The sequence below is a fragment of the Elgaria multicarinata genome, chromosome 3 (genome assembly GCF_023053635.1).
Source record: "Elgaria multicarinata webbii isolate HBS135686 ecotype San Diego chromosome 3, rElgMul1.1.pri, whole genome shotgun sequence".
NCBI lineage: Eukaryota > Metazoa > Chordata > Lepidosauria > Squamata > Anguidae > Elgaria > Elgaria multicarinata.
The window spans coordinates 161,691,037-161,717,922 of NC_086173.1; the positions used below are offsets into that span (position 1 = coordinate 161,691,037).

At 43.0% G+C, this 26,886-nt stretch overlaps 1 protein-coding gene across 1 annotated transcript; it reads left to right on the forward strand.

Annotated features, from left to right (window-relative positions):
- Positions 1-4,085: 4,085 nt before the first annotated feature.
- On the forward strand, positions 4,086-26,787 carry LOC134395700 (zinc finger protein 493-like). Its single transcript, XM_063121863.1, is given in 9 exon segments — positions 4,086-4,163; positions 6,021-6,150; positions 6,558-6,755; positions 7,481-8,517; positions 13,780-13,839; positions 14,187-15,668; positions 20,769-20,824; positions 21,423-21,544; positions 26,612-26,787. Coding segments are annotated over 9 exon segments (3,339 nt in total).
- Positions 26,788-26,886: the final 99 nt, after the last annotated feature.

Here is a 26,886-nt window from a genome sequence, read left to right on the forward strand (position 1 = left end):
GTGTTTGCGGGGTCCCGGGTCGAATACCTGTGTGGCCAGATGAGCACCCGGACCCAGACAAGTTCGCCCATCCCTAGTAGGATTCAGTTTCGGCCCATATATTATTTCTCATCTAAGTATCCACATTTTATTGGATGTGATATGTGGGATTCCCTACCTCATGTTCTGTGGCTGCATTAGATGTTTTCGTGGGAGGGTTTGAAGTCCTTAATGATGCAATGCTGTCTATCTGATTCCCTGATGTTATTCCTTGTATGTTTTATCTGGATAGTTTTAAGAGTGTAATTGTAAAGTACAGTTTTATGGAAAAAAATTCCTTTGGGAGAAAGTGGAGAAATAGAACTTTCCACTTCTGACAGAGAAATGACAAACATATTTCCTTTTTGTCAAGAGGGTATTTCCAAGCCAGGAGATGTAGCAAGAAATGCTCAGGTTTTAAAGGCTATTGAAATGGAAAACTGATACAGTTGCTGTGGCTGATTTTTAGATTTGTCACTTTTAATGTGTTTGAGTACTAATAAAGTTCTGTGTGTATTTTCTCTTTTCATCTTGATTCCATTTTGCCTTCTTAAACAAGAATGGTCCTGTGTTGAATCTTCAGGCTGACATTTTGTACAGAGTTCTGAGCCCCTTAAGCAGAGGGACTGTGTTGGGACTTTGCTCTGGGGAAAGAACGGTTGGAGTGCATCTTCAATGCATTGAAGCCAATGTTCATTTAGCACCTTTCAAACTTGGAATGAGTGATGTCAATGACTGGCAATGCCCTGTCTGTGCATTTAAGGGGAAACAGGCAAAAAAATGTCCCCTCACTCCTTTTGGCTCTACTATTTTTTGGAAGACATTGGAAGTCACAAGAAAGAAGGTCTGTTGAAGCGTTCACTTTCCACTCCTCTGACTGCACCCAATTGCTCCTGCCTGCAGTTCCTCTGGACATCCAATTGGGGCAGGATGGAGAGGGGCTGCATTTGTCCTGCAATCTTCATTTCCCTGATTGCCTTCTTATTCAAAAAAAACAACACCCCTCTGTATCAGTGATTTTTAGGTAGTCGGGGTGGGTGGGTTAGCATTGGACATAGGTATCTAAACAAGAAAAGAACTATAAATGTTCAAACAGAAAAATTGAAAAGTTTAGTGGACACTTATTTTTAATAGGGAAGGGGTTTTAAATCTGAACTCACCCTTCAAAACTGGAAGAGCTGTTAGGTAAATATAATCAGGTTAAATGCAGACTGCTACACTGCCTACTATTTTTCTTGGATAGAATCTGAGCCCCGATTCTATCCAAGTTTCTTCCCAGTAAGATCTTTTTCCAAGGAGCCCAAAGAGCATATATGATCACCCTCCTCCATTTGATCCTCACAACAACCCTGTGAGGTGGGTCAGGCTGAGAGTCAGTGACTCAGCCAAAGTCATGTACTGAGCTTCATGGTCAAGTAAGTACTTGAACCTGGATCTTCTCCTTTTCTGCTACTACTCTAACCATTACACCACAATGGTTCCCAAGGTGTGATTGCAAATAGAACCTCCATGTTCAGGGATCATATATCTCTAAGCACAAGGAACTGGGAGCAACCAACAGTGGGGATGGCATTGGTGGTGGTTTTGAGAGGCACAGGATTAGCCACTGTGGGAAGTGGGGTGCTGGCCTATTTCTTCATCTCTTTACTTATTGCCTTTCCGTACCACCTTTATAAAGTAACAACAACAACATGATTTGCCACATTTAATGCCGTAAGATATTGGGAAAGGGTGTGTGTCAAGACCTCCTTCCTGAATGCAGAGAGAGAGTAGCGGGAGCGGTGCAAAGGGTGTTTGCTCCAGAGATTGGGAGTAGCACAGGAGAAAGCCCTTGAGCTACATGGACCTCGATCTGATCCAGATTGATGTTCTCAATCTTTTAAAGAATAAAAATCAATGAATGCCGAGCAAGGAAGTCAATGGAAATCAAAAGAATGGAAATAAAACCCTCAGCTCTTTCCCCAATCTGGAGGGGGAGGGTCTTGCACTGAACTCCATTTCCCAGTGCCCCTTGCAAATCCCATACCAATGTCCCGCAGCTGGCCCCATTTATCTCAGCCAGGTGCTCAGCTTGGAGTGAGAAGATGAGTGAGAAGCAGAAGGGAAGGAATAAATCCCCCCTCTGAAAGCCAAGCCAGCAGTGTGAGGAGCTTTCTGCATGTGCTTTTCTGAGGATGAGGGCTGTTTTCTTGATGTTCTCAGGTAAGTGATGCTTCCAGGTTTTTGAGGAGGTTTACAGAAGAACCCTCCTTCTGTGAGTCTACGTTCTTATTGCTAGTTTTACCAGCAGCTCTTTTTGCTCCTCCTTTTCCTCATTACAATCACTTGTTTGGTTGGCAGGTGGGGTATCAGTGGGCAAGAAGGCCATGGTGTGTTCTGCTCCTCCTTCTCACCACCACCATTGTCTGGGCCAAAAAGAGAAGCAGGTGAACAAGGTCGTTGCTGAGGTGAAGAGGAGGAGAAGGTTAGGTTGGGCTGAGATTTAGTGACTGGCCAAAAGTCACCCCGTGAGCTTCCATGGCCGAGTGGGTGCTAGAACCCAGATCTTCTGATTCTCAGTCCAATGCTCTAGCCACTACACCACACTGGCTCTGGTTTCCAAATGCTGCCAATTCTGATGCAGTGTTTGTCTCTATGTCTTCATTTGTAGCAGGGCATTGCTGGCATTTGATAGAATATGAGAAGATGTGTTAACAAAACAACAGTGATGATGGAAAAAATAAAATGAAGAGGAGCAGGACTGTGAAGCTGCTCTGAGTTCCTTGAAAGAGAAACAAATGACGAATATGAATGGAATAATATGATCGTACTGACAATGAGAATTTTTTTAAAAAATTATTTATTACATTTATATACCTCCTCATAGCCAAAGTTCTGTGGGCTGTTTGCAAAGATTGTGAAAGGTGTGCTTCCTTTGCTTCTGCCTTAATAGCAAGAGAGAAAAATGAACCTGACTCTTGCTTGGTTTTCTGTTATGTTAAAAAAAATGTTAAAAAAATAAGCTGGTGAATACAGCTGATGATGTTTGGTCCTGCAGCAATTTCATAAAATCATAGAATAGTAGAGTTGGAAGGGGCCTCTAAGGCCATTGAGAAGAGAAGTTGGAAGGGGCCTCTAAGACCATCGAGAAGAGAAGAAAGCCCAGAGAAGAGAAGATTGAGGGGAGACATGATAGCACTCTTCAAATACTTGAAAGGTTGTCACACAGAGGAGGGCCAGGATCTCTTCTCGATCCTCCCAGAGTGCAGGACACGGAATAACAGGCTCAAGTTAAAGGAAGCCAGATTCCAGCTGGACATCAGGAAAAACTTCCTGACTGTTAGAGCAGTGCGACAATGGAATCAGTGACCTAGGGAGGTTGTGGGCTCTCCCACACTAGAGGCATTCAAGAGGCAGCTGGACAACCATCTGTCAGGGATGCTTTAGGGTGGATTCCAGCATTGAGCAGGGGGTTGGACTCGCTGGCCTTATAGGCCCCTTCCAACTCTACTATTATATGATTCTATGAGTTCAACCCCCTTCTCAGTGCAGGAATCCACCTTAAAGCATCCCTGACAGATGGTTGTCCAGCTGCCTCTTGAGCACCCGAGTGGATTTAGAGATAATGTTGGCTTCTAGATTTGTCATAGGATCTCATCTCTACATTTATGTCTCTCTTCTGTGACCTGTTCATTTGGGTGAGGAGCTGTTTGTGATTAAGGAGTTGTCTGTAAGCAAGGACAGATCTACTATCCAAGTCATTATTAGAATATGAGAAGATGTTTTAAAAACAACAACAGTGAAGATGGAAAAAATAAAATGGAGAGGAGCAGGACTGTGGAAGCTGCTCTAAGTTCCTTGAAAGAGGGACAAAGGAGGAATATAAATGGTATAGGGTTCTGATCATATTGATGATAATAATCACAAATCACTCGTGCAAATGTTTATTTGCTTCCAGGTAGGAATCATTCTTATTCCTGCTAATTCCGATTTCAGTCACTGTTTCTCTAGGCATTAGGTGAGCACAGCAGTCTAAATGAATGAACTTCTAGTCAACCATAACATAAGTCTATTTTATGAAGTGACCCATGGAGCACCAAAAGTCCGCAGACCCAAGATCAGAGGAGGGAACAGAAGAGTCAGGAGAAGAACCCTGTGAACCTCGGGTAGGAATGATTTCATTAAAGGAGTAGATTTTTTTATTTATTTATTACGTTTGTATACCATGGTGTAGCCGAATCTCTCTGGGTGGTTTCCATAAGATTAAGACATTTAAACGCGATATACAAAAATTTAAAACTACAAAAACATACAATATAAATGTACATTTAAAACAACTTTTTAAAAAGTTAATGAGCCTAACAAACTGGATGTAGCCTCATCACATATTGTTAAATGCCTGGGAGAAGAGAAAAGTCTTGACCTGGTACCAAAAAGATAACAATGTGGGCGGCAGGCAGGCCTTGTCAGGCAGATCATTCCACAGTTGGGGGGCCACCACAGAGAAGGCCCTCTCTCTCTCTCTCTCTTGTTGCCACCCTCCAAGCTTCCCTCGGAATAGGCACCCAGAGGAGGACCTTAGATGTTGGAAGTAGTGTTCCGGTAGGTCATGTTGGGAAAGGCGTTCCTTCAGGCATTGTGGTCTCAAACTGTGTAAGGCTTTATAGGTTAAAACCAGCACCTTGAATCAGGCTTGGAAACATAGAGGCAGCCAATGCAAGCATGCTCAAACCTTCTGGTCCCAGTTATCACTCTGGCCGCTACATTTTGCACAAGCTGCAGCTTCCGAACCATCTTCAAAGGCAGCCCCACATAGTGTGCATTGCAGTAATCTAGCTTGGAGGTTACCAGAGCATAGACAACTGAAGCTAGGTTATCCCTGTCCAGATAGGGGCATAGCTTGCTTGCTTATTTATTTATTTATTACATTTTTATACCGCCCAATAGCAGAAGCTCTCTGGGCGGTTCACAAAAATTAAAACCATAATAAAACAACCAACAGGTTAAAAGCACAAATACAAAATACAGTATAAAAGGCGCAACCAGGATAAAAACCACACAGCAAAATTGATATAAGATTAAAATACAGTAAAATTTAAATTTAAGTTAAAATTAAGTGTAAAATACTGAGAGAATAAAAAGGTCTTCAGCTGGTGACGAAAGGAGTACAGTGTAGGCGCCAGGCGGACCTCTCTGGGGAGCTCGTTCCACAACCGGGGTGCCACAGCGGAGAAAGCCCTCCTCTTAGTAGCCACCTGCCTCACTTCCTTTGGCAGGGGCTCATGGAGAAGGGCCCCCCTAGATGATCTTAAGGTCCGGGCAGGTACATATGGAAGGAGGCGTATGCTGAGCCACCAACCGAAGCTGGTAGAAGGCACATCATGCCACTGAGGCCACCTGAGCTTCAAGTGACAGAGATGGTTCTAGGAGAACCCCCAAGCTATGAACCTGCTCCTTCAGGGAGAATGCAACCCCATCCAGAACAGGTTGAACACCCTCCATCCGGTCAGCAGAACCACCCAATAACAGCATCTCAGTCTTGTCTGGATTGAGTATCAGTTTATTAGCCCTCATCCAGTCCATTGTTGTGGCCAGGCACCGGTTCAGTACATCCACAGCCTCACCTGATGAAGATGAAAAAGAGAAATAGAACTGTGTGAAATGCTGTCTTATCACGAAGACGAAAGGCTGGTTATTGTCATGTGGAATGATAGTGTCCAGGGTGGCTGATTATAACAACAAGCTGTAATCTGCGCTAGGTTGGCTGTGGGTGATTGGCTGGATGAATGGAGTGTGTGAGTTTCTGAATGGTTGAGGGTAGGTTTGTGTTGTGAGTGGATGCTGAGAGGGTGAGGGAAGTCCTGGTGATGTAAAGATGTGCTTGGGGCAGAAGGAGATATGGCAGGAGTAGGGGGTTCAGGCATCAGAGGAGACTAGCTTTCATAAATTACACAATCGAGGACAGGATTAGGCCTTACATCATCAGTCACGACACTGTAACCTGAAAGTGTTCTTCTCCCCAGTTTCATGAAGAACTTGTAGAGTTGGCTGAGAGTTCTTCTGTGTCGAGCCAGACTGTGTCTGATGTTGAGCCGAGGTCGTGGAGTACAGAAACAAAGCAGAAAGATGAAGATGATGAGGCCGGACCATCAGGTAAAGGGGTGCATGCGTGATATAGATATGCCTTTTTGTGCCTGGGTTCTGGGTTTCCCTGAAGCTCCCTTCTGAGCTGGATTCAGCTCTAGCTCCTTCTCTCCCTTCAGGAAGCTCAGGGGTACTTAGCTTTGGAATATTTCTTTCCCAGGCTTTGGTCTCCAGACTGTATCAGGGACTCTGACCATTCCATTTATGGCCCAGTGGGGACACAAACAGTACAGGAAGGGACTAGGTTGGAGTTACAGGACTAGGGCATGCAATAAGTGGCTGAGTCCTAGGGAGGGGAATCTCCACAGACAAGGAGGAGATGACTAGAAGTGTTGGGGAGAAATATGGGTCAGAATAAAAAGAAAACATGGGTCCACATGAGTCCTTTGCATTGATGGAGAACCTTTCCCATGCAGAGGGCAAGAAACGACCCCAGCAAGTGGGGGGAAAGCAGAATGTCAGTACGAAACCCACCCAGCAGAAGAAGAACCCATTCCTTGTGAGGAAGGGCACAATGCATCCTGTGAACACCTTCAGACCTATTCAGTGGAGGAAGAAGATGTTATCTCGCTGGAAGATGCAGCATCCTTCTCTGAAAATTGCTGTTCAGTCAGGTAAAGCTACCCAATTTGACTTCTATTGGCTTTTTCTTAATACACAATACAGCAACTAAATCATCTCTAACTTTCTTAATGTAAAACCTGCCAAGTTGGTCTGTGCTGCTGTAGTTTACTTCTCCAGAAGAAGAAAAGGTGGATGATGGGGGAGAAATATAGGGTGAAAGTATTGCTTGTACCATAGAAGTCATCAGTAAGGGAACTAGATGAGAGAAGGAATTAGATGATCCCATCCCTTGTGGGGAAAGGAATGGGCCTCCCAATCAACCCCCTACTCCAAGTAGTTACTGATCCAAATGAGGGACATACATAGTGTATGAAAAGAGCTTGAGGCAAAATCCCCCCATGAATAAGAAGTCAAGCAGGAACTATACCCAGTGGACAAAGTGTGTGAGCCCATTCCTTGTGGAAAAGGCTGAGGCCACAGTGTTAACAGTTGCACATGCCGATAATAAGTGAGACACGTGTATTGGATCTAGAAATCAAACTTCTGAATTTCTCTTGGTTTGGCTATTCTCTCATGAGATATTGAAGTTCCTTTGAGTCAGGGTTTAAAGATTTTGCTTTATCCATCTGGCAGATGAAAAGACTCAGGGAACATGGCTGGGTAGCTGCATTGGTCAACTTGAGATGGAGACTGGGAAAATACCTGCATTTAGGTCCTACTGGAACCACAGCATTACACTGCTCTCATTGTTTTCTCTTGTTTTTTTTTCCAACAGATGCTGTGCAGGAGAGTGAGGATAAGAGAGAACATCCTAGCACATCACAAGGAGGAGCGAGGGGTGGAGTGTCGAAAAAGGTCTTGAGCAATCCAGATAGATCCAGAAAGAAGAAGGGAAACTATGCAAAAGAGAAGGACAAACACATTTCAACTCAGAGTGGCTTCCACCTTGAACAAGAAAAGCAAACAGGAAAGAGACAATTGAGAAGCCACACAGAGGAGAAGCCCAGTCAAAGCCCACAGTCTGTGAAAAGTGGCTCTCTGAGCAAACCAACTGTAAAAGGTTCAGCGCTTGACACAAAGGGGAAAAGTCATAAATGCTTGGAGTGCGAAATGACGTTCACACGGAGCTCGCAACTTACAAAACATCAACAAATTCATTCTGCGGAGGAACAGTATATCTGTACAGAATGTGGAAAGAGCTTCCAAAAACAACAAAATTTCATAGCACATCAAAAATGCCATATGAGGGGGAAACCCTTTAAATGCCCATGGTGTGAAAAATGCTTCGGGTGTAGCGCAAACCTTACCAGGCATAAAAGAGTTCATACGGGGGAGAAACCCTATACATGTAAAGAATGTGGAGAGAGCTTTTCTCATCGTTCATCCCTTACTAACCATGAAAGAATTCACACAGGTGAGAAACCCTTTCAATGCTCAACATGTGGGAAATGCTTCAATACGAGCTCAGACCTTTCTAAACATGAAAGAATTCACACAGGGGAGAAACCACATACATGTAAAGAATGTGGAAAGAGCTTTTCTCAGAGTTCATCCCTTATTAAGCATGAAAGAATTCACACAGGAGAAAAACCCTTTCAATGCCCGACGTGTGGAAGATGCTTCACTACAAAGTCAGCGCTTTCCAGACATAAAATAATCCATGCAGGGAAGAAACCCTATAAGTGTAATGAATGTGGGAAGCAATTCAACCAGAAGGCAGCCCTCGTCCATCATCAAAGGTGTCATTCAGGGGAGAAACCCTATAAATGCAAGGAGTGTGGAAGGTGCTATGCTCAGAGATCATCCCTCACTGTACATGAGAGAATTCACACAGGAGAGAAACGTTATCAATGTTCTGTGTGCAGTGAAACATTCCATTTCAGTTATCAGCTTCTTAGACACAAAAGAATTCATACACGGGAGACTCATACACAGGAGACTCCCTAGAAATGTTCACTGTGTGAGGAAATGTTCACATGCCAAGCAAACCTTGCAATACTTTAGAACGATGCCACAAACTGGAGTGACTATACAAATTGCCTCATTTTGATGATGGGTTGAGCCTTCATGGACATGAGACTGCTGACAGTAGAAACAGAAAGCCTATCACAGCCTGGAATCATGGTCAAATGTTCAGTCTCTGCCCACGCTTCACATTATAGGTGCCACATCTGCTCCCATTTGATCCTGACCATATAAGGAGGGCTTTCAGTTGGGATCCATGCGTCAGGGGGCATTTTGAAGAGCCTTTTGTGAGGATTTCATATTTGGGACACCTCACCTCCGCTTCTGTGTTTCATTGGCTGCATTAATTCTACGTTTTTATGAGATGTTTTTATTGCTGAACTGTATTTTATCGTTTTAGGAAAGTACTGTAACTGGATATGTCGCATGAATGCTCAGTGGATCGAGATGACTTCAGAGTTCAGAATTTACTGGAGAGCAAGTAAAGGGAAAGACCACACAAGTGCACACACCATAGGGATTGTTTGAGAATAGTCATAGCAGGGAAATCTCTTCATTGTTCATAATGAGATAAGAAGGGATGTTTCAGGCACCCGAATGGATCCAAGGGTCCGTTGGCTTCTCCCATGTCCCCCTCATGGATCCAGATGGGTAGATGCAGTGTGTTTGTGAACCCACAGGTCAAGCACCTGCATGACCCAACAAACATCTGGACCCAGATGAGTTTGCCTTATGATTCATTTTCGGCTCGTATCTTATTTCTCACCAAAGGATCCACATTTTAGTGGATGTGATACGTGGAATTCCCTGCCTCGTGTTCTGTGGCTGTATTAGATGTTTTAGAGGGATGGTTTTAATTCCTTAATGGTGAAACGCTGTCTATCTGGTTCACTGATGTTATGTCTTGCAAGTCTTTCTTTTTTGACAAGAAGGTCTTTCCAAGACAGGAGCCCTGACAAGAAATGTTCAGGTTGGATTGAGGGCTCTTCTGATTATTCGGCCAAGTTATAAAAGCTCAAAAGGTCAATGTTGGGAATCTTGAATCCACCCAGTGGAGATATGAAGATGTGAAAGGATTTAGAGGCTATTGAAATAAAAAAACTGCTACAGTCGCTGCACTGTGTTGTTGTTTTTTAGATTACTCAAGTACCTTTTAAAGTGTTTGAATACTAATAAAGTTCTGTGTGTATTTTCTCATAACCTTGATTCAATTTTGCCTCCTTAAACAAGAATGGTCCTGGGTTGGACATTCAGGCTGCAGTTTTGGACAGAGTTCCTCACCCCTTAAACAGAGGGTCCATGGTGGGATTTCATTCCAGGAAAAGTTGGGCTGCATCATCAATGCATTGAAGCAAAGTGTCACATAGCACTTTTCGGACTTGGAATGAGTGATGTCATGGACTGGCAATGCTCTGTCTGCGCATGGAAGGGGAAAACAAGCAAAATAACGTCCCCTCACTCCTTTTGGCTCATCCATTTCTTAGAATACATTGGAAATCACAAGTAAGCAGCTCCATTACAGCCTTCACTTTCCACTCCTCTGACTGCATCCAATTCGGAAACTCTGGGACTCCTGCAATCACTTTTAGATAGTGGAAGGTCAATGGGTTGGCTATTAGACATAGGTATCTAAACAAGAAAAGAACTATAAAAGTAGAAACAAAGACATTGAAAAATTTCGAGGACAAGTATTTTTTAATAGGAAAGGGGGTTCTACACAGAACCTACACAGATACTCTTCAAAACTGTAAGAGCTGTAAGGTATATATAATTTCCAGGTTAAATGCAAACAGCTAGACTGCCTACACTGAGCCCTTATTCTATGCAAGTTTCTTCCCAGTAAGATCTTTTTCCAAGGAGCCCAAGTAGCATATATTATCACCCTCATCCAGTTTGTCCTCACAGCAACCCTGTGAGGTAGGTCAGGCTGAGAGTCAGTGACTCAGCAAAGGTCACCCATAGAGCTTCATGGTCAAGTAAGAAATTGAACCTGGATCTCCTCCTTTTCAGCTACTACTCTAACCATTACACCACAATGGTTCCCGAGGTGTGATTGCAAACAGAACTTCCATCTTCAGGGATCATATATCTCTAAATACAAGGAATTGGGAGCAACCAACGGTGGTGATGGCATTGGTGGTGTTTTGGAGAGGCACAGGATTAGCCACGGTGGGAAGTGGGGTGCCGGCCTATTCCTTCATCTCTGTATTTGTAGCATGTCCAGTACCACATTTAATGCCATGAGATATTGGAAAAGGGTGTTACAAAAGTGTGTGTGTTATGACCTCCTTCCTGAATGAAGAGAGAGTGATGGGAATCCGGAGCAAAGGGAGTTTGTTCCATAGATTGGGAGAAACACAGGAGGAAGCCCTTGTGCTAAACGGACCTCAATCTAATCCCGATTAATATTTATTTATTTATTTATTTAAAACATTTATATGCCGACCTATATCATTAAGGTCTCAGGGCAGTGTACAGATGAAAGCAAACAGTATAAAACAGTAAATATACAGTAATGTTCTCATGGTCTTCAAAAATCCTTATTACAAGTATATCAATGAAAGCAGAGGAACACAATGAATGGACATGAAAAAGACTGGAAATACTATCCTAAGATTCAGCAGTTTTAGATCACACTTCCCCTACCCCACAGCTGTAGGGTTTTGCTTGCACAGAACTCCATTTCCCAGTAGCCCTTGCAAAACCCATAGGAATGATCTACAGCTGGCCCAATTTATCTGAGCCTGGTGCTCAGCTTGGAGTGAGAAGGCAAGTTAAAAGGAGGGGGAAGGGATAGATCCTGCTTCTGAAGGCCAAGCAAGCAGTGAGGGGTTCATGCTGCTCTCTGCATTCACTTTTCTGAGGATGAGGGTTATTTTCTTGATGTTCTACAGTCAGTGATGCCTCCAGGATTTTGAGGAGTTTTACAGAAGAACCCCTGTGTGAGTATTTGTACTTATTGCCTGTTTTACCAGCAGCTCTTCCTCCTGCTCCTCCTCCTCATTACAACCACTTGCTTGGTTGGCAGGCAGGGCGTCACTCGGTGAGAAGGCCGTGGCATCTCCTGCTCCTCCTTCTCAAGAGGCAGGTGAACAAAGAGGTTGCCAAAGTGAAGAGGAGGAGCAGGTCTAGGGAGGCTCTTGCCAGTGGGTCTTGGTGGTCCCTTGGCTGGTGCTGGACTGTTCACCCCCTTACACTGCCCCTGTCTAAGGTCATGCTTTGTGGAAATGGCTGCTTGGAGTCCTCTAAACAGAAAGGAAAGTGTATCGAAGGTGTATGTTGAGGTTTCAAAATGAACTGGTGTGTTAAATCTTTCAGAGTGAAAGAAACAAAGACGTGCAAAGCTAAATATTGAAACTGGCCTCTAGATTCTATATGGGTAAGGTGGGGTGGGGTGGGGGGAGTGGGTTTAGAGTATGTTAATTTCTTACTGACATGCTGTATGAACATGCTGCAACTTTGTACTCTGATAGGATTTAGGTAGAGCTTTAGCCACACCAAATTTGAAACAGATCTGTTCATCCATTGATTTTTTTAGGAATTTTTTTAAAATGAGGTTTTAAAATTATTGTTTTAACTGTCATTTTTAAAGATAAAGGGCTGAAAGTTGGCACCATGATAGCTTTTAGGTAGAGCTTTAGCCATACCAAATTTGAAACAGATCTGGGGCCAGTAGCAAACCTTGTTAACAATAACAGCAGCTTGCAATGAGTAAAGATTCAGTCAGAAAAGATATTTGAGGGAAGGGGAGACTGTATCACACAAAGCATAGCAAAAGCTTCAAAGTACAGCAAAACCTACAAAAGTAGGAGTGAGTGAAGTTAATTTCAGATACATTGAATCTCTCACTTGTTCTTTATTTCAGTGATTTTAACATTAAGATGCTATGTAGAACAGATTTGTCTTAAATGTGTGCTGTAAAATCAGACATGTGACCAAGGCTATGTTTGGGTGGGCATGCCCCCTTGGTACTGGACACGCCCCCTTGGGGGCGACCATGTTGTACTCCTTTTTGGTTTCCAAAATATGGTCACCCTACTGTACATTTTGAGAACAATCAAGACACCATTATCTCCCTTTACTATTAAAATCACACTTACTGATTAGCAATTTCATACTTGGGTTTCTGGTTGACATCATTTTGTTTAAGTTTTTATTTATTTGTTACATTTACATTATGTCTGTTTTCCTCCAAGGAACTCGAGGCAGCACATATAATCCTCCTCTCCATTTTATTTTCACAACAATCAATCAATCAATCAATCAATGTACCTTTATTGGCATAAAAAACCACAAACTATACAAGAACATCATAACAACAACAACCACACCAGTAGGTTGGACTGAGAGTCTAGTCAAACTGTGAGCTTCCATGGCTCAGCAGGGATTAGAACCCAGATCTCCCGATTCTCAGTCCAACATTGCAGCCACTACAACACACTGGCTCTCTAATTTGGCTTTCTGGTCAGTTGAAGACTGTCCGGAAAATGTAGAATGATCTCCCACTAGTTTCTAAATGTTGCCAATTCAGATGCAATGTTTGCATCTATGTCTTCATTTGTAGGAGGGCATTGCTGGCATTTGATTGAATAGATTCTGTTAGAAGTTCAGCAGGTGAATATAGCTGGTGATGTTTGGATCTGCAGTAATTTTGCCAGAGTGGATTTAGGGATAATGTTGGCTTCTAGATTTGTCACAGGACCTCGTCTCCATGTTGATGTGTCCCTTCTGTGGCTGTCTCATTTGGGTGAAGAGCTGTTTGTGATTTAGGAGGTTTCTCTAACCAAGTCATTATTAGAATATGAGAAGATTTGTTAACAAAACAACAATGAAGATGGAAAAAATAAAATGGAGAGGAGCAGGACTGGGAAAGATGTTCTGAGTTCCTTGAAAGAGAAACAAAGGAGGAATAGAAATAGAATCATGTTATGATCATACTGATAATAAGAATCACAATTTACACCTGCTTCGGACTGATCTGAATCCAATTCAGATCCAGACTGCTTTTGTCCGAACCAGCCCACTTTGGTTCTGGGATTCAAAACTGGAACCCAGCAGTACACTGCTCTAATTGTTTTCTCTCCTTTTTTTCCATTCGATGCGGTGCAGGACGCTGACGACGAAGGAGAACAACGTAGCACATCGCAAGGAGAAGTGAAGGACAAAGAGGTGACAGAGGTCTTGAGCAATCTGGATAGATCCAGAAGGAATAAGGGAAACTCTACAAAAGAGAGGAAGGACAAACCCATTTAATCTCAGAGCAGGTCCTGCCTTGAGCAAGAAGAACAAACAGGAAAGAGACACCGTAAGCACCTTGATCCTCATTTGAGAATCCACACAGTGGAGAAACCCAGTCAAAGCTCAAAGTTAGTGAAAAGCGGTTGATTGAGCAAACCAACTGTTAAAGGGCCGATGCGCGACACAGAGTGGAAAGTCACAAATCTTTGGAGTGCAAAATGACCTTTAAATGAAGTTCACAACTTACAAGACGTCATCAACAAAATCATTCTGGGGAGGAACAATATATGTGTACAGCATGTGGGAAGTGCTTCCAAAAACAACAAAGTCTAATGGCACACCAAAGGTGCCATACAAGGGGGGAACCCTTTACATGCTCGTGCTGTGACAAAAGCTTCAGGCATAGCTCAGCCCTGATCACACACGAAAGAGTTCACACAGGAGAAAAACCATATACATGTGAAGAATGCAGAAAGAGTTTTTCTCAGAAGTCATCCCTTACTACGCATTCAAGAATCCACACAGGAGAAAAACCCTTTCAATGCTTGGCATGTGGAAAATGCTTTGCTAATAGCTCAGCACTTTCCAGTCATAAAAGGATTCACACAGGGGAGAAACCCTATAAATGTGTAGAATGTGGAAAGGTCTTCACCAAAAGCTCAGCTCTTATTAAACACCGAACAATTCACACAGGAGAGAAACCCTATACATGTCAAGAATGTGGAATGAGCTTTTCTCGGAAGGGATCACTTATTAAGCATTTAAGAGTTCACACAGGAGAGAAACCATATACATGTGAAGAATGTGGAAAGAGCTTTTCTCGGAAGGAAAACCTTATTACGCATTCAAGAATCCACACAGGAGAAAAACCCTTTCAATGCTTGGCATGTGGAAAATGCTTTGCTAATAGCTCAGCACTTTCCAGCCATAAAAGGATTCACACAGGGGAGAAACCCTATAAATGTGTAGAATGTGGAAAGGGCTTCACCGAAAGCTCAGCTCTTATTAAACACCGAACAATTCACACAGGAGAGAAACCCTATACATGTCAAGAATGTGGAATGAGCTTTTCTCGGAAGGGATCACTTATTAAGCATTTAAGAGTTCACACAGGAGAGAAACCATATACATGTGAAGAATGTGGAAAGAGCTTTTCTCGGAAGGAAAACCTTATTACGCATTCAAGAATCCACACAGGAGAAAAACCATATACATGTCAAGAATGTGGAAAGAGCTTTTCTCTGAAAACATCACTTACTAAACATGAAAGAATTCACACAGGAGAGAAACCATATACATGTCAAGAATGTGGAAAGAGCTTTTCTCTGAAAACATCACTTACTAAACATGAAAGAATTCACACAGGAGAGAAACCATATACATGTCAAGAATGTGGAAAGAGCTTTTCTCGGAAGGAATCCCTTACTATGCATGAAAGAATTCACACAGGAGAGAAACCCTTTCAATGCTCAACATGTGGAAAATGCTTCAGGGGTAGCTCCGCTCTTTCCACACATGAAAGAATTCACACAGGGTAGAAACGCTATGAGTGTAACGAATGTGGAAAGCAAACCAACGAGAGTTCAACCCTCATCCATCATCAAAGGTGCCATTCAGGGGAGAAACCCAATAAATGCAAAGAATGTGGAAAGCGTTATACTCGGAGCTCAAACCTTACTGACCATGGAGGAATTCACACCGGAGAGAAATCTTATCAATGTTCTGTATGCAGTGAAACATTCCGTTGCAAAAAACAGCTTGTGAGACATCAAAGAATTCATACGCAGGAGACTCCCTAGAAATGTTCAGTGTGTGAGGAAATGTTCACTTGCCTAGCAAACCTTGCAATACTTTAGAATGATGTCCATAAACTGGAGTGACCACACAAATCTCCTCATTGTATGGACATATTTTGATGAGTTGAGCCTTCATGGACATGAGACTGCAGACAGTAGAAACAGAAGCCCCATCACAGCCTGGAATCACTCTCAATTGTTCAGTCTCTGCCCAGTGCTTCAGATGAAAGGAGTCACATCTGCTCCCATTGGGTCCTCTCATTATAATTAGGCTTTCAGTTGGGATCCATGCGTGAGGGGGGGCTTTGGCATGGCCTTTTGAGGGGTTGTGATACATGGGACACCCTACCTCAGCTTTTGTGTTTCCTTAGCTGTATTCTACGTTTTCATGAGATGTTTTTATTGCTGAACAGTATTTTATCATTTTAGGAAAGGACCATTACCAGATAAGTCATGACTGCCAGTGGGTAGAGATGTTTTCAGAGTTCTGAATTTACTGGAGAGCAAAGAATGCGCACACGGGGGATTCCTGACATATGCTTATCATGTGGGAAAACATTCACTTGTAAAGCCAACTTTATGATACATCTCATTGTCCATACAGGGAAGGACCAAACAAGTGTACAAACACCATAGGGATTATTTGGATCACAAATCAAGCCTCCATTAATTTGAGAGTAGAGATAAGAGGGAAATCTCTTCACTGTTCGGAATGTGGCAAGGAACGATTCTTCAGGCACCTGACTGGATCCGGGGGTCCAATGGACTCCCCTCATGGAACCGGACGGGTGGCCGCAGTGTGTTTGTGAGCCCACAGGTCAAACACTTGCATGGCCTGATGAGCATCCAGACGAGTTCTCCGATCCCTAGTATGGTTCCGTGTCTGCCCATATATTATCTCTTATCAAAGGATCTCATTTTAGTGGATGCTATATGTGGAATTCCCTGCCTCACATTCTGTGGCTGCATTAAATGTTTTAGTGGGATGCTTTTAGTAATTTAGTTGTGCAATGCTATCTGTGTGGACCACTGATCTTATTCCATGCATGTTTTATCTGGATGGTTTTAAGAGCGTAATTGTACTGTACCATTTTATGAAAAATTTCCTTTAAGAGAACTTTCCCCCTCTGCCAGAGAAATGACAAGAGGGCATTTCCAAGGCAGGAGCCGTACCAAGACATGCTCAGGTTGGATTGAGGGCTCTTCTGACTATTTGGCCACATTTTAAAGGTTCAAGAGGTCAATGTGGGGAATCCTGAATCCACCCACAGAAGATATTAAGATGTGAAATGTTTTAAAGCTATTGAAATGGAAAACTGGTACAGTCACTGCAGCTGCTTTTAAGATGGCTTCTGTTACTTTTAATGTGTTTGAATACTAATAAAGTTCTGTGCGTATTTTCTCTGTTTCATAGTTTTGATTCCATTTTGCCTCCTTAAAAAAGAATGGCCCCGGTTGGATGTTGAGGCTGCCATTTTGTACAGAGTTCCGAGCACCTTAAGCAGAGGGAACGTGGTAGGACTTCGTTCTGCGGTAAGAACGGTTTGAGTGCATCTTCAACACATTGAAGCCGAGGGTCATTTTGCACCTTTCCAACTTGGAATGAGTGATGTCATAGATTGGCAATGCCCTGTCTGCGCATGGAAGGGGAAATAGGGAAAATAATGTCCTCCTCACTCATTTTGGCTCTTTCCATTGGTTGGAAGATATTGGAAGTTTCAAAAAAGAGGCTCCATTGAAGCGTTCACTTTCCACTCCTCGTACTGCATCCAATTGCTCCTGCCTGCACTTCCTCCAGACTTCCAATTGGGGCAGGATGGAGAGGGGCTGAATTTATCCTGAAATCATCATTTCTCTATCTGCCTCCATGAAAACATATTTTGTTTTTTATTTTATTTGGGGGGACGGGTCTCTGGGACTCCTGCAATCACTTTTAGATAGTGGGGGTGGGTGGGCTGGCTATTAGACATAGGTATCTAAACAAGAAAAGAACTGTAACAGTTAAAACAAAGAAATTGAAACGTTTTGTGGACAAGTATTTTTAATAGGGAAATGATTTTACATCTGAACAGAATCTACACAGATACTCATTCTTCAAAACTGTAAGAGCTGAAAGGTAGACATGATAACCAGGTTAATTTCAGAAAGCTGGACTACCTACACTGAGCCCTAATTCTATCCCTAGTTTCTTCCCAGTAAGATCTTTTCCCAAGGAGCCCAAAGAAGCATATAGAATCGCCCTCCTCCAGTTTGACCTCACAACAACCCTGTGAGGTGGGTCAGGCGGAGAGTCAGTGACTTGGCCAAGGTCACCCAGTGAGCTTCATGGTCAAGTATCCACTTGAACCTGGATCTCCTCCTTTTCAGCTACTATTCTAACCATTACACCACAAGGGTTCCCAAGGTGTGATTGCAAATAGAACCTCCATGTTCAGGGATCATGTATCTCTAAGCACAAGGAACTGGGAGCAACCAACGGTGGTGATGGCATTGGCGGTGCTTTGGAGAGGCACAGAATTAGCCACTGTGGGAAGTGGGGTTCAAGCCTATTGCTTCTTTATTTGTTGCAAGTCGAGACCACTTTTCTAAAGTAACAATGACAACAACAAACAACAACAAACAACATGATTAGCCACAATTCATGACATAAGATATTGGAAAAGGATGTTACAGAAGTAGGGTGACCCTATGAAAAGGAGGAAAGGGCTCCTGTATCTTTAACAGTTGTACTGAAAAGACAATTTCAGCATGTTCGTTTGTATATATGGACAGCCTGGTGAAATTTCTCTTCATCACAACAGTTAAAGATGCAGGTGCCCTGCCCTCTTTTGTATGTGGTCACTCTAGTATAGCTCCTGCAGTTTTAACTGTGGTGATGCAGAGGGAATTTCCCCAGGTTCCCCATATATGCAAATGACACCTGCTGAAATTCCCTTTTCTATGTAGCTGTATCAATACAGGAGCCCTGTCCTCCTTTTCATATGGTCACCCTAACAAAAGTGTGTGTCAAGACCTCCTTCCTCAATGCAGAGACAATGGTTTGACCGGGGCAAAGGCAGTTTGTACCAGTGATTGAGAGTGATACAGGAGGAAGCCCTTGTGCTAAATGGACCTGAATCTAATCCCGATTAATGTTCTCATAGTATTCAAAAATCCTTATTACAAGTATATCAAGGAAAGCTGAACAACAAAATGAATAGACATTAAAAAGACTGGAAATACTATCGTCAGACTCAGCAGTTTTAGATCACACTTCCCTCCCCCCCCAGGGGTGGGTTTCTCTTGCACAGAACTCCATTTCCCAGTAGCCCTTGCAAAACCTATACAAATGATCTACAGCTGGACCCATTTATCTGAGCCTGGTGCTCAGCTTGGAGTGAGAAGACAAGTTAAAAGGAGGGGGAAGGGATAGATCTTGCTTCTGAAGGCCAAGCAAGCAGTGAGGGGTTCATGCTGCTCTCTGCATTCACTTTTCTGAGGGTGAGGGTTGTTTTCTTGATGTTCTGCAGTCAGTGATGCCTCCAGGTTCTTGAAGAGCTTTACAGAAGAACCCCTCTGTGAGTCTATGTTCTTATTGCCAGGGTCAACAGCAGCTTTTTCTCCTACTCCCTCTCATTTTAACCACTTGCTTTGTTGGCAGGCAGGGTGTCACTTGGTGAGAAGGCCACGGCATCTCCTACTCCTCCTTCTCAAATGGCAGGTGAACAATGAGGTTGCCAAGGTGAAGAGGAGGAGCAGGACTAGGGAGGCTCTTGCCAGTGGGTCTTGGTGGTCCCTTGGCTGGTGCTAGACCATTCACCCCCTTACACTGCCCTGTCTAAGGTCATGCTTTGTGGAAACAACTGCTTGGAGTCCTCCAAACAGAAAGGAAATGTATCGAAGGTGTATGTTGAGGTTTTGAAATGAACTGGTGTGTTAAATCTTTCAGAGTGAAAGGAACAAAGATCTGCAAAGCTAAATATTTAAACTGGCTTCTAGATTCTATATGGGTGGGGTGGGGTGGGGTGGAGTGGGTTTAGAGTATGTTAATTTCTTACTGACATGCTATAGGAACATGCCGCAACAGATGCATGAATTATCTGCGCTTGGCAGCTAAGTGGACATGAAATCCAAGAGGGCAGTCTGTGACAATTTCAAGTAGAGCATATCAGAATTAAGAGAATACTGACAGTTGCTTTATATTTGAGAACAATCAGGACACCATTATCTCCCTTTAGGCCACACTACTAAAAACAAACTTACTGATTAGCAATTTTATGCTTGAATCTCACTTTGACATCATTATGTTTAAGTTCTTACTTATCTGTTACATTTAAATTCTGTCTGTTTTCCTCCAAGGAACCCAAGGCAGCATGTATAATTTTCTGCCTCCTCTCCATTTTATTGTCACAAGCACAACAATGCCCGGTAGATTAGGTTGAGAGTTTGTGACTGGCCCATAGGCTGTGAGCTTCCATGGCTAAGTGTGGACTACAACCCGGATCTCTTGATTCTCAATCGAACATTCTAGCCCCTACACCACACTGGCTCTTTAATTTGGCTTTCTGGTCAGTGGAAAACAGTCTGCAAAATGTAGAATAATCACCCACTGATTGATAAATGTTGCCAATTCTGATGCAACGTTTGCGTCTATGTCTTCATTTGTAGCAGGGCATTGCTGACATTTGATAGAATAGATTCTGTTAGATGATGAGCAGGTGAATATAGCTGATGATGATTGGTCCTGCAGTGATTTTGCAAGAGTGGATTTAGGGATATTATTGTCTTCTAGATTTGTCACAGGACCTCAACTCTATGTTGATATGTCCCTTCTGGGGTCATCTGTTTTGGATGAGGAGCTGATTGTGACTTAGGAGATGTCTGTAAGTAAGGACAATCCTACTACCCAAGTCAGTATTAGAATATGAGAACATGTGTTAACAATGTACACCTGCTTCGGACCGATCCAGATCCGATTAAGATCCAGACTGCTTTGGTCTGAACCAGCCCACTTTGGTTCTGGGATTCAGAACTGGAACCAAGCAGTACACTGCTCTAATTGTTTTCTCTCCTTTTTTCCATTAGATGCAGTGCAGGACGTTGACGACGAAGGAGAACAACGTAGCACATCGCAAGGAGAAGTGAAGGATGAATAGGTGAAAGAGGCCTTGAGCAATTGGGATAGATCCAGAAGGAAGAAGGGAAACTCTACAAAAGAGAGGAAGGACAAACCCATTTAATCTCAGAGCGGGTTCTGCCTTGAGCAAGAAGTACAAATAGGAAAGAGAAACCAAAAGCACCTTGATCCTCATTTGAGAATCCACACAGTGGAGAAACCCAGTCAAAGCTCAAAGTCAGTGAAAAGGGTTGACTGAGCAAAACAACTGTTAAGGGTCCGATGGTCGACCCAGAGTGGAAAAGTCACAAATCTTTGGTGTGCGAAATGACCTTTCAATGAAGTTCACAACTTACAAGATGTCATCGACAAATTCATTCTAGGGAGGAACAATATATGTGTACAGCACGTGGGAAGTGCTTCCAAAAACAACAAAATCTCATGGCACATCAAAGGTGCCATACAAGGGGGGAACCCTTTATATGCTCATGGTGTGACAAAAGCTTCAGGCATAGCTCAGTCCTTACCACACATGAAAGAGTCCACACAGGAGAAAAACCATATACATGTGAAGAATGTGGAAAGAGCTTTTCTTGGAAGTCATCCCTTACTACACATTCAAGAATCCACACAGGAGAAAAACCCTTTCAATGCTTGACATGTGGAAAATACTTCGCTGATAGCTCAGCACTTTCCAGCCATAAAAGAATTCACACAGGGGAGAAACCCTATAAATGTGAAGAATGTGGAAACAGCTTTTCTTGGAAGGCATCCTTTATTACGCATTCAAGACTCCACACAGGAGAAAAACCCTTTCAATGCATGACATGTGGAAAATGCTTCATTGATAGATCAGCACTTTCCAGCCATAAAAGACTCCACACAGGAGAAAAACCCTTTCAATGCATGACATGTGGAAAATGCTTCACTGATAGATCAGCACTTTCAAGACATGAAAGAATTCACACAGGGGAGAAACCTTATACATGTGCAGGATGTGGAAGGAGCTTTTCTTGGAAGTCATCCCTTTTTTCGCACAAAAGAATTCACACAGGGGAGAAAACCTATAAATGTTCTATGTGCAGTGAAACATTCCGTTACAGTTATCAGCTTGTGAGACATCAAAGAGCTCATACACGGGAGACTCCCTAAAAATGTTCAGTGTGTGAGGAAATGTTCACTTACCTAGCAAACCTTGCAATACTTTAGAATGATGTCCATAAACTGGAGTGACCATACAAATCTCCTCATTGTATGGACATATTTTGATGATGAGTTCAGCCTTCTTGGACATGAGACTGCAGACAGTAGAAGCAGAAGCCCCATCCCAACCTCGAATCACTGTCAAATATTCGGTCTCTATCCCAATGCTTCAGATTAAATGAGCCCCATCTTCTCCCATTTGATCCTCACATTATAAGTAAGTTTTCAGTTGAGATCCATGCTTAAGGGGGCCTTTTGCATGGCCTTTTGAGGGGTTGTGATACATGGGAGAACCGACCTCAGCTTCAGTGATTCATTGGCTGTATTAATCGTACCTTTTAATGAACTGTTTTTATTAACTGTGTTTTATCATTTTAGGAAAGTACTGTAACCGGATATGTCACATGAATGCTCAGTGCGTAAAGATGATTTCAGAGTTCAGAAATTACTGGAGAACAAAAAATGTGCACATGTGGGATTCCTTACTTATGTTTATTATGTGGGGGGAAATACAGTTGTATAGCCAACCTTATGATACATCTCAGTGTCCATACAGGAGAAAGACCACACAACTGTAGGCACACCACAGGGATTGTTTGGATCACAAATCAAACCTCCATCCATTTGAGAGCAGATAGAAGGGAAATCTCTTAACTGTTCAGAATTTTGTAAGAAGGGATGTCTCAGGCGCTCACTGGATCCAAGGTTCCAAGGGACACCTCCTGCATCCAACAACGGACCTAGATGGGCAGCCACAGTGTGTTTGCGGTCACATGGGTCAAGCACCTGCATGGCCAGACAAGCACCCAGACCCAGATGTGTTCGCCCATCCCTAGTAGGAGCCCTACGAAGAAATGCCCTAATTGTGTTGAGGGTTCTTTTGATTATTTGCCCATGTTTTAAAGGTTCAAAAGGTCAACGTGGGGAATCCTGAATCCACTGACAGAAGATATTAAGGTGTGAAATGTTTTAAAGCTATTAAAATGGAAAACTGGTACAGTCACTCTGGCTGCTTTTTATATGGCTTCTGTTAACTTTTAATGTGTTTGAATACTAATAAAGTTGTGTGTGTGTTTTCTCTGTTTCATAGTTTTGATTCCATTTTGCCTCCTTCAACAAGAATGGTCCCGGGTTGGACGTTTAAGCTGCCATTTTGTACAGAGTTCCGAGCCCCTTAATGACAGGGAACATGGTGGGATTTTATTCTGGGGAAAGAACGGTTGGAGTGCATCGTCAATACATTGAAGCCGAGGGTCATTTCGCACCTTTCAGACTTGGAAGGAATGATATCTTGGACTGGCAATGCCCTGTGTGCGCAGGGAAGGGGAAACAGGCAAAATAATGTCCTCGTACTTCTTTTGGTCCTTTCCATTGGTTGGAAGACATTGGAAGTTGCAAGAAAGAGGCTCCATTAAATTCACGCTTTCCACTCCTCTGACTGCATCCAATTGCTCCTGCCTGCAGTTCCTCCGGACATCTAATTGCGGCAGGATGGAGAGGGTCTGCGTTTGCCCTGCAATCTTTATTTTCCTGGCTGCCTCCATGAAAACATATTTTATTTTATTTTTAGGGGTGGAAAGTCTGGGACACCTGCAATCACTTTTAGATAGTGGGGGTGGGAGGGCTGCTATTAGACATAGGTATTTAAACAAGAAAAGAACTATAAAAGTTGAAACAAAGAAATTGAAATGTTTCATGGACAAGTATTTTTAATAGCGAAAGGATTTTACATCTGAACTGAATCTACACAGATACTCATTCTTCAAAACTGTAAGAGCTGAAAGGCAGACATAATAACCAGGTAATTTCAGACAGCTGGACTACCTACACTGAGCCCTAATTCTATCCCTAGTTTCTTCCCAGTAAGATCTTTTTCCAAGGAGCCTAAAGAAGCATATATAAAGAAGCCCTCCTCCAGTTTGTCCTCACAACAACCCTGTGAGGTGGATCAGGCTGAGAGTCAGTAACTTGGCCAAGGTCACCCAGGGAATTGAATGATCAACTAAGTACTTGAACCTGGAACTTCTCCTTTTCAGCTACTACTCTAACCATTACACCACAATGGTTCCTGAGGTGTGACTGCCAATAGAACCTCCATGTTCAGGGATCATATATCTCTAAGCGCAAGGAACTGGGAGCAACCAACGGTGGTGATGGCATTGGTGGTGTTTTGGAGAGGCACTGGATTAGCCACGGTGGGAAGTGGGGTGCTGGCCTATTGCTTTGTGTCTTTATTTATTGCCTTTCCATTCCACCTTTATAAAGTAACAACACAAACTTGAAATAAGCACATTTAATGCCATGAGGTATTGGAAAAGGATGTTACAAGAGTGTGTGTCGAGACCTCCTTCCTGAATGCAGAGAGAGTGGTGGGATCGGTGGAAAGAGAGTTCGTTCCAGAGATTGGGAGTAAAGAAGGAGAAAGTCCTTGTGCTACATGGACCACAATCTGATCCCGATTAATGTTTAATTATTTAAAACATTTATATCCCACCCTATATAATTAAGATCTCAGGGCGGTGTACAGATAAAAGCATACAGTATAAAACAGTAAATATACAGTAATGTTCTCATTGCCTTCAAAAATCCTTATTACAAGTATATCAATGAAAGAAGAGCAACACAATGAATAGACATGAAAAAGACTGGAAATACTATCCTCAGATTCAACAGTTTTAGATCACACTTCCCACCCCCCCAGCAGTTGGTTTTTCCTTGCACTGAACTCCATTTCCCAGTAGCCCTTGCAAACTCTATAGGAATGTTCTACAGCTGGACCCATTTATCTGAGCCTGGTACTCAGCTTGGAGTGAGAAGGCAAGTTAAAAGGAGGGTGGAAGGGATAGATCCTGCTTCTGAAGGCCAAGCAAGCAGTCCATGCTGCTATCTGCATTCATTTTTCTGAGGATGAGGGTTATTTTCTTGATGTTCTAAGGTCAGTGATGCCTCCAGGTTTTTGAGGAGCTTTACAGAAGAACCCCTCTGTGAGTCTATGTTCTTACTGGCTGTTTTACCAGCAGCTCCTCCTCCTGCTCCTCCTCATTAAAACCACTTGCTTGGCAGGCAGGGCATCACTCGGTGAGAAGGCCGTGGCATCTCCTGCTCCTCCTTCTCAAGAGGCAGGTGAACAAAGAGGTTGCCAAGGAGAAGAGGAGGAGCAGGTCTAGGGAGGCTCTTGCCAGTGGGTCTTGGTGGCCCCTTGGCTGGTGCTAGACCGTGCCCCCCCCCTTTACACTGCCCCTGTCTAAGGTCATGCTTTGTGGAAACAGCTGCTTGGAGTCCTCCAAACAGAAAGGAAAGTGTAGCAAAGGTGTACGTTGAGGTTTTGAAATGAACTGGTGTGTTAAATCTTTCAGAGTGAAAGGAACAAAGATGTGCAAAGCTAAATATTGAAACTGGCTTCTAAATTCTATATCGGTGGGGTGGGGTGGGGTGGGGGGAGTGCTTTTAGAGTATGTTAATTTCTTACTGACGTGCTATATGAACATGCTGCAGCAGATGCATGAATTATCAGCGCTTGGCAGCTAAGTGGACATGAAATCCAAAAGGATGTTCTGTTACAATTACAAGTAGAGCATATCAATATGAAGAGAAAACTGACAGTTGTTTTACATTTGAGAACAATCAGGACACCATTATCTCCCTCTAGGCCACACTATTAAAATTATACTTACTGATTAGCAATTTCATGCTTGGCTTTCTGGCTGACATCATTTTGTTTAAGTATTTATTTATTACATTTACGTTATGTCTGTTTTCCTCCAAGCAACCCAAGGCAGCATATATAATCCTCTTCTCCATTTTATTTTCACAACAACAATCACACCAGGTAGGTTGGACTGAGAGTCTAGTCAACCTGTGAGCTTCCATGGCTGAGTGGGTACTAGAACCCAGATCTCCCGATTCTCAGTCCAACATTGTAGCCACTACAACTCACTGGCTCTCTAATTTGGCTTTCTGGTCAGTTGAAGACTGTCCGGAAAATGTAGAATGATCTCCCACTAGTTTCTAAATGTTGCCAATTCTGATGCAATGTTTGCGTCTATGTCTTCATTTGTAGGAGGGCATTGCTGGCATTTGATTGAAAGATTCTGTTAGAAGATGAGCAGGTGAATATGGCTGGTGATTTTTGGACCTGCAGTCATTTTGCCAGAGTAGATTTAGGGATAATGTTGGCTTCTAGATTTGTCACAGGACCTCGTCTCCATGTTGATGTGTCCCTTCTGTGGCTGTCTCATTTGGGTGAAGAGCTGTTTGTGATTTAGGAGGTTTCTCTAAGCAAGGACAGACCTACTATCCAAGTCAGTATTAGAATATGAGAAGATGTGTTAACAAAACAACAGTGAAGATGGAAAAAATAAAATGGAGAGGAGCAGGACTGTGGAAGATGTTCTGAGTTCCTTGAAAGAGAAACAAAGGAGGGATTGAAATAGAATCATGGTATGATCATACGGATAATAAGAATCACAATTTACACCTGCTTCAGACCGATCCGGATCCGATTCAGATCCAGAGTGCTTTGGTCCGAACCAGCGCACTTTCGTTCTGGGATTCAGAACTGGAACCCAGCAGTACACAGCTCTAATTGTTTTCTCCTTTTTTCCATTAGATGCAGTCCAGGAGGTTGACGACGAAGGAGAACAACGTAGCACATCGCAAGGAGAAGTGAGGGACAAAGAGGTGAAAGAGGTCTTGAGCAATCTGGATAGATCCAGAAGGAATAAGGGAAACTACAAAAGAGAGGAAGGACAAACCCATTTAATCTCAGAACAGGTTGTGCCTTGAGCAAGAAGAACAAACAGGAAAAAGTCACCAAAAGCACCTTGATCCTCATTTGAGAATCCACACAGTGGAGAAACCCAGTCAAAGCTCAAAGTCAGTGAT